At 40.1% G+C, this 8,462-nt stretch overlaps 1 protein-coding gene across 1 annotated transcript in view; it reads right to left on the bottom strand.

Moving 5' to 3' along the window:
* Nucleotides 1–8,462, bottom strand: part of LOC118421387 (sarcosine dehydrogenase, mitochondrial-like) — a gene marked incomplete in the record, with an annotated part of 22,931 nt that overhangs the window by 4,827 nt on the left and 9,642 nt on the right. Inside the window, 6 exon segments of the mRNA XM_035828650.1 lie at nt 1,897–2,037; nt 4,466–4,580; nt 5,191–5,329; nt 5,527–5,643; nt 7,338–7,421; nt 7,745–7,886. Of these exon segments, the coding sequence (XP_035684543.1) occupies nt 1,897–2,037; nt 4,466–4,580; nt 5,191–5,329; nt 5,527–5,643; nt 7,338–7,421; nt 7,745–7,886 (738 nt within the window).

The following is an 8,462-nucleotide window of genomic DNA, read 5'->3' as shown; positions in this document are numbered from 1 at the left end:
CATTCTGTTGTTGATATACTCATGGTATCCTGTCCACATCAAAGAATATTGCATGTATGGGTCCATACAAAACAACATCATGTCCTGTTATTGTAGCCAGCACTGTCACTCCTCTTGCATATAATCACATAGGAATACCAAATTTTCTCAATCAAAGTATGCACTCCAATTAAAGTACACACCCCTGACTTGGGGCAAGTCACAGAATAATCTGTGCGACTAAAATGTGAAATACATTTAGAAAAACTCACATAGAGAATAATGCACCCCTTCTCTACCAATCTTTAATCAGATTCAATTTCATGAGGTCTGCATGAATCAAGCACTTTAACTTCTTTTACAATGTTCCAGCTTATATTTAGAAAAAAAAACGCTAGTTTTACCTCGTGACATTGTCTGTGCAAATTTGTGAATTGCCTACCACAAGTTACAAAATCTTGACTAGAAGAAATGTTGTACATAAAAATAAAGCAATGCTGAATAGTTTTGCATCCTTCCTTATAGTGTAGCACCACCTTGCTCTATTTCAGGTCCTTTTCCAACTCATTTGTGCTATAACCTCAAATTTAGCATACACCCTGATGTTGCATCTACTTGTAATTGCAGCACCTTAAGAATTTTGACAAGATTGAAATGTGCATTATCTATGCGAGAAAATACAGTAGCACTGCTTACCAGTACAAGGTACCAATGTGATACAGGTCCAAAACACTGACTGTAAATGTAAAGGAACAATTGCACCCAATGCTTATAAAATTTTGTGACTAGAAATATGCTGTCCCCACCACGTACATTGACGAAAAATGTAGCACTCGAACGACAAAAATATCTCTATATGTACATTAAAATCGGCAACACCTTTGACTTGAAGGATTTTTTAATGAAATACCTTAAGGCCATTCTGTTTACTGTTCCTGTCATCATTGACGACCACAGGTTACTTTATAAAACTGTTTGAGTACAGTTACAGGTCCAGTCCTGTACCTAAACCTCTAGACTATTATAACTGTACCTGATGCTACATTTAGATACGGAGCCATTTTACCAGTTTTTATCAGCTACTGTAAATCTTGAAACTTGCACCGTAGTTTTATTTTTGCAGCTGTACATGTTATATTTAGATAAGTAGCCATTTTACTTGTTTTATCAGCTACTGTAAATCTTCAAACTTTCACCATAGTTTTATTTTTGCAGTACATGTTACATTTCGATCAGTTGGCATTTTACTAGTTTTTATCAGCTACTGTTAATCTTGAAAGTTTCACTGTGGTTCTATTTTTGCAGTACATCACATTTAGATAAGCAGCCCTTTTACCAGTTTTATCTTGATACTTTGCCATGGCTTTATTTTTGTAGTACACATCACATTTAGATAAGAAGACCTTTTACTCAGCTACTGTACATCTTTAAACTTTTGTCGTGGCTTTATCTTTGCAGTTTCTGCAATGATCTCACCCTACCACAAATATGTCTTTCCAATGTACTGTAGAAATGTTTCCGACTCATATCTAAAACACTCCCTTTTCCCTATCACCAAAAACAACACTGCAACAAAGAATGACATCGGGCGTGTGGCGTCGGGCATGGCACAACTGGTAGCACATTTGGCTCGGAATCTAAAGTTTCCGAGTTTGATCCCCGCCGTGCCCCCGACGTTGTGCCCTTGGGAAAGGCACTTTACATGACCTTCCTCACTTCACCCAGGTGTAAAAATGTCTACCTGATTTTGGTCAGGGAGGTAAAGGACTACCTTTACCTTCTGTCTGTACCGTGTATGTGGCACTGTTAATATAAGTTTACAAAATAATATAAGTTACAAAGCTTGAGCGCAGTGTGACATTATCCTCGTCTGTCCAAAAGCAAATAGAAAAAAACAAACAAAGAATGTGCAGTCACCTTCTGGGTCCCTGTATACTGAGCATGCCCATGTCGTGGGACATGTCTGCCAGCTGACAGTTGAACCTGTTGTCCTGCAGGATGTCTGTGATGTGGGACCAGTTACGCTGCGCTGAACCCCCTCCTACTGCATGTAGATCCCTTACCTGGAACAAAGTGAAATGCAGTCAAACAGGGTTCTAGCTAGTGCATTTTAGAGTAGTGGGCCACTATGCTATAATTTGCAATACTAAAATGAGGACCACTATATGCTAATTTTCAACTAGCGTAGTGGTCCTTTGCTGTCATTTACTTGCTGAAAAATGTCTAATCAAATATGAAAAAATGATGATATGTCACTCTAAACTGACCAAAAAGTCCTTCAAATTACATGTGAGTTACAGTAAGTCACTTAACAGGTACCAGGGTTGTAGCCAGCCCGAAATCATTTTCCGTCCCCCCACTTTTGACTGAAAATCCTATCGAGCGCCGTAGGCGCGAGATGTCGCGCCTTTGGCGCGACGTTCCTAGGGGGGTCCGGGGGCATGCTCCCCCGGAAAATTTTGAAATCTAGACCCTCTGAAACGCTATTTCCAGCATTTTGAGCTGTTAATACATCTGTTTTGGTAAAAGAAATTACACGAGGGTTTTACGCTGGATTTTATGTAGGAAAGGGGCCGATGCCACCGCCACCGCAGTGATCGCACAGATTGCTGGTATGAGGGTAAGATTGTAAGCGTGTTACACAGCTGCACTTCTATATTGTATAGAATTTACACAGAAAAGAAACAGCACGTTTAGTACAACAAAAATTTATTACGTATCTACGTCCTACGAGAAATATACACAAGCACAATAGCACATAAAAGGGATAAAGGCGCCCTCACATCGACGAGAATAAAACATTTTCAACACCGGCCGTTTGCGTCTTACTTAGTTAAGTCGTATCAAAGTTCACGTCGATTCCTACCGTCGCAGATGAGAGAAACCGTAGATTAGCACAACACACTTCATCTGTCAGTTCATCTGAACGAGGTAAGTAGCATTTTAACACTTTACAAAGATTGGAAACATAGACGGCGAGTCGGCGAGCATGTATAACGAATCACTTGAAAGAATCGCCCACGGTTTGATCCGGCGCGGTCCTATTATAGCGGGGTGGGATCCCTCCCCGGAACAGCCAGATTTTCCCGGGAATCTCCTTATATGGGGAGCGGGGTTGATCACATAGGCTCTTACTATTAGTTGCGTCATTTCTTCTTCAGCGCGGAAAATAAAATCAATTCTCTCTGACACATTTCTAAAGCAAGGGCGGGTCGCGTTCCCAAATTTCCTGTTCCAAATTTGAAGCTCTCCGTCGGCTTCCTTGTTGCAAAGGCAGTGCACCTTTTCGCCGACTTCATCAAAGGCCGCGGCTGTTGGTTAGAGTTTCAAACAGTCGTGTGACAGTTGACAGCGAACTTCGTATGCTACGTGATTATTCCTTGCACTTTCCCACAGCGGTGCTTCTACAAAATATTTATCAGACTGTAACCCACATGTTTTAGAGAATAGAATCTGACGCGGAACAATGGTTTCGCCGGGTATTTTTCTTGAAACATGTCCGTTGGTATATCGTCTGACAGCAAAGCGGCGACCGTCAACAACAGTCGCACGGCACGGCGGCTAACGGCGCATCGAAGATAATAGCGCTATAAATAAGCGCTTCAACTTCGCATGGCAAACCGGACAACAGTTAACGTTACTGTTGAGCTGAGTAAAGTTTGTTGATTACGAGTTTTTAGTTGACTTTGACGCTTTGACTTGAAATATTGTTATGTCAAACTGAAAAGAAGTCAAGTGACTTCTACTATTATCGTAGATATGGCCCTAAAAACCTGATGAAATAAGCCCTCTGAATAGCCTGAAATGCGGACCCCTGTCCCGGCGCTGTGAAAAAATCCTTTGAATTTTTGGAGATCTTTGCACGATTTTTAGTTTTTGTTGTATCTTTACATATGGATGTTCTCCGTCACAGAGGACGGAATGGGCAAAATATTTTTCCGTCCCCAGCTGCAAAATTCCGTCAAAGGACGGAAGGACGGGCGCTGGCTACAACCCTGACAGGTACCCTTAATGCCAACGTTTCACTACATTTTCAACCCAAGACCCCCCTTCCACACACCATCCCCCCAATTGGTTGTTCGCTACCTTGCCATTACCACTATGCTAAAATAAAATCCTAGGTAGAACCCTGTCAAACCTGGCCGGCCAAACAACTGCCATGATACAGCCATTTAATTCTGTATCTGTATCTATTTAGTTGGTATAACTTGCTAATTGTTACATTCTTAAAAAAACGTGTGTGGTTGTTCAGTACCATGTTTAACTGTAGTATACATGTAACTCCTTTACTTGCTCTTAACTTTAGTCTACCATTTGGACCACGGTTTGCTAAATTTGACTGAATTTTGCTACATGCTAAATACCAAGACTATCCATCCACTGAGGTATTCTCGAATTGCCATGTTCACACACACATAGACAACAGACAGACGCACACACAAATTCTAACCTTCTTGGAGTACTTATTACAATGTTGAAAGTTTACTTACCATCAAACGAAGGGTCCATGGCCGAGCCCTCCCCAGAACTGATCATGCTCACAGTCAGATCACTCTCTATACCTCCTGTCTTGTCTAACATACATGTGTACACTGTGGAGCCTGGGATGAACAATGGAATGGACAACATTTACATACCGTATCTTCTACAGCATATACATACCGGATACGTCAATGAAGGTTAGACATCCAGGTAATAAGATGCGCCACAAAGCACAAGCAACTGGATATGATTTTGGAGACGGTTAGACATTTCAGATAGCATACACTATCAGTGTGAGATTGTGTATGTTACCTGAAATGTCTGACCGTTCCCAAAATCATATCCAGTTGCTTGAGTAACTGTTTTTTGGCCTATACCGGATCTTCTATATCAAGTGTACACTGTGTGCTATGATAAACTATAGTATATGTATAACTTTGCGTTTAGTACCTTTTGTACCAAACTGACTGCATTTAGCCCCAATGGGGCATGAATATGCAATAAACTTCATTGTCATTGATAAACATGGGCACAAACTGGCAATAATTCAAATTTCCAAATTTCGGTCGTCCTTAATTGGGGGACTCCCATCCAAGAACTGTCCGGATCAGGTGTATCCAATGTGCCACGCGGTGCCTCTAGCCACTCTAACCGTTGCACCACATAAATGTCACAATGATGAGAATTTACAGTCATTCATATGACTTATATAATTAAAAACATAATTACCAGGTGGTTTGTCCACATTGTTTGAGAAGATCCAGTCAGCTGCCTTCTGTGCATCAGGCCCAGTCAGGTAGTATTTCCCGAAGTAGGACATGTTGAACACAGCGGCTCGCTCTCTACAGGCTACACATTCCTTTCCAATCTTAGAAAAACAGACAGAATGAACATTTTTTAAACATATCTTTGGCAAAGATTATAAATAAAGTTACCTTTTTTAAAATAAAATATGCACTTGATATATGTTTCAAAATTTAGCGGTGCTGAAAGCACATGCTCAATAATAAGATTTTGGTTGCTTAACAGCAATATTTTCATGTTTTAATGCAATTATATACTCACCACATCATGGTGCTTGGGAAAGTCAAAGGTATAGTCATCTCTCAGTCTGTCGTTGTAAAGGTTTACCTCATTGGCTGGGAGATCTTCATACGCACCATAGTAGTCATAGTCTGGGATCTACAGAAAGATAAACCTTGTTTCATGACAATTTCCTAACTCTTTTGTCATTCCAATCACTGTCAGTAATATAGAACATTCAGTGCTATTAACACAGTATAGATCTGGTCTACTGAATGTTATGAACAAACAAAACATTTAACCTTGTAAGGCTTGAAATACAAATACAAGAACATGTACATATACCACCTTCATAGTTTCTGATGCAGGATAAATGCCAGGTAAAATTTGAGCTGCATTTTTTAAATGTTAACCTGCACCTAACCTACACAATGTACACTGTCCTATGATATTTGGTAAGTTTACAACATTAGGATGACAGTCATGGACAGTAGTAGCCCAGAATACCTTGCATTTTTCATAGTATCATCCCAAGTTGTTCATACAGGAGATTTCAAGACTAAAAACTGTAGTATCTAGGAGCATACATATTCGAATGCAAAACATGCTTTTCTGATGGGCAAAAGGCATGATTGTTCTTTCATTGGCCCATAGGCTAGGAATGACTGTAAGTAATGGTCAACAGATGTACTATACAGTAGTTCCGCCATGTGACACGTCATAACCACTTTGCAGAGAATTCTAAAGGGCACTGTTGAAGGAGGGCGATGCTGGGGCAACAGAGAAAACAGTGGCAAGACAACATTTAAGAGTTGACATCTGTAAACCTGCTAAAAAGCAAAAATGCTTACTAAAGTATTATATTTTTGTAAGACACATTAATAATTTGTACTTATCATAGTTCTTTTAGAAAAATGAATGCCCTCAATATTCTAGTACAGAAATGCTTGCAAATGTACATGTATATGGTTTTAAGTTTTTGATATTGTGTCAGGATTTTATTATTTATATTAACTGTTTTAATTTATGTAAATGTCAGTGCAATTCAGCCAATTTACTATTGCATTGCCATACATCTTGAAATCAAACTTTTCATAAAAGACTACAGCAAAATAGAGATGAGACTGGAGACGGCCTTCTACCTTCATGTCTATCTGGTTCTAAGAGAGCAATGCAGGTTAAGTGTGTATGGTGCATGCATGCAATTTCAAGTATTACTTGTACCAGTGCAGCTATGCAGAACAAACTATTTCAAACTATAGCCTATGTCTCTGACAAAAACATTCCAAAAGACTGTACAAAACCCAATCTGATATAAATGTACTTGTACCCGTATGTACTGGCGCCCCATTCAGTAATTGTATGTGTGTGCTTACCAATGTGTGAATAACAAAAACAGGACCTACAGATTCCTTGATCAGATGCAACATTTTGGGGTAAACAGAGTGAGTTGACTGTAAACATTTGGGATACAGACATTAAAGCACGATTGATTCTCTGTAATTGTTTTTCTACCCAAATGGGTAGACCAGCCAACCAGGGAGGCCATGTGTCTCACAAAAAAATCAGAGATAGGTGTATATATATATATATATGGACAAAAAATTCAAGACCCATTAATGGCATTTCATTCTACATTTTATGCCTCCTCTGTTCTAGGTAGCTCTCTCTCTGTTTCAAAACAACCTGTTAGAAGGCCACACACATACACACACAGACACACACACATGCACACACACAGGGACACACGCAAATATGCACAGCCACAGACACATGCACATATGCACAGGCACACACACACACACACACACACACATGGAACCACAGCAAAAAAAATCAATAGTTGTACTTACAGGAGTGGGCCCCTGTGGTGTGAAGTACCCAGGTCTCTCCCAACCATGTCTCTCCTGAAACACACATCCTGCCTCCAGCAACACCTGTAGAAAAACACAGGTCAACGCTTCAGAACAATTCTGTACAAACCCCAAAAAAACAGCCACAAATGTCACACTTCTTCTCTTCTTATGTTTGTAATCTTATTGGCAAGAATCATCTGACAACATGGAATCATGTGAAACTATGTATATTGTAAATTAAGTGTGGTTCCTGCCCAATTTCCAAGAAACTGTGCTGTTTTGGACTCAATTTGCAACCATTTTCCACAAACTTTAAGTGTGAAAGCAAAATAAAATGACAAAAAATGACCAATACTGAAATAGGCTGTATACTATGCGTATGTTGTGGTAAAAATAGGAGTTACTTCGTGAAAAGGGTCCGTCCTGGAGTTCCTCGCAGCGAGCGGCTCATCGTGAGGGAAGACTATGGAGTAATTCTTGGCGTACGCCTCGTGGCTACGTTCCCGCGTCCAACGGTTGTCACTAGTTTGACAGGTGGGAAAACGTCTGCAAAGAAAAAATGATACTAATTTTAGACAACAGAATTTCACGATACATGCAAACGTTTTCACCATTGTAGAAAATCAGAAAATATATTAATTTTTATTCAAAATTCAAAAAGATTTAGGAGAATCTAGTACGTTTAATGGGACTTGGTGTGGTGGGCAAGTAGGTGTGAACCAGTGCAATGGTCAAGTGGTTAGAGTGTTTGCCTTGCATTTGTTACGTCGTGAATTAATTCCCAGCTGAGTCATACCAATGGCTTTAAAAATGGTACAGACTGCTTAGCACTCAATATGAAAGTGTGAAAGCCTCTAGACTAGTGTCTTCTATCAATCTGGAGACTGTAAAAAAACAGCAGTTGTGGGTACCCCATATGGAACCCTGGGGCTGCCATCATAGAGTGTTTCCTGTGCACCTTTGATGCCGTTGAACCATGATTTGTGGCATGCTTCCATACCTGCCCCCTGCTGTAGGGATTACACAAAATTGTGTGGCCCAAGGACTATTGAAACAGAGATAGGTGCCACCTTATGCACTACCTGATGCAGGAAAGAAAGGACTTTTAAGTATCGGCGTGGC

The sequence above is a fragment of the Branchiostoma floridae genome, chromosome 8, assembly GCF_000003815.2.
Source record: "Branchiostoma floridae strain S238N-H82 chromosome 8, Bfl_VNyyK, whole genome shotgun sequence".
In the NCBI taxonomy this organism is placed as follows: domain Eukaryota; kingdom Metazoa; phylum Chordata; class Leptocardii; order Amphioxiformes; family Branchiostomatidae; genus Branchiostoma; species Branchiostoma floridae.
This window is presented reverse-complemented; position numbering and strand designations above follow the sequence as displayed.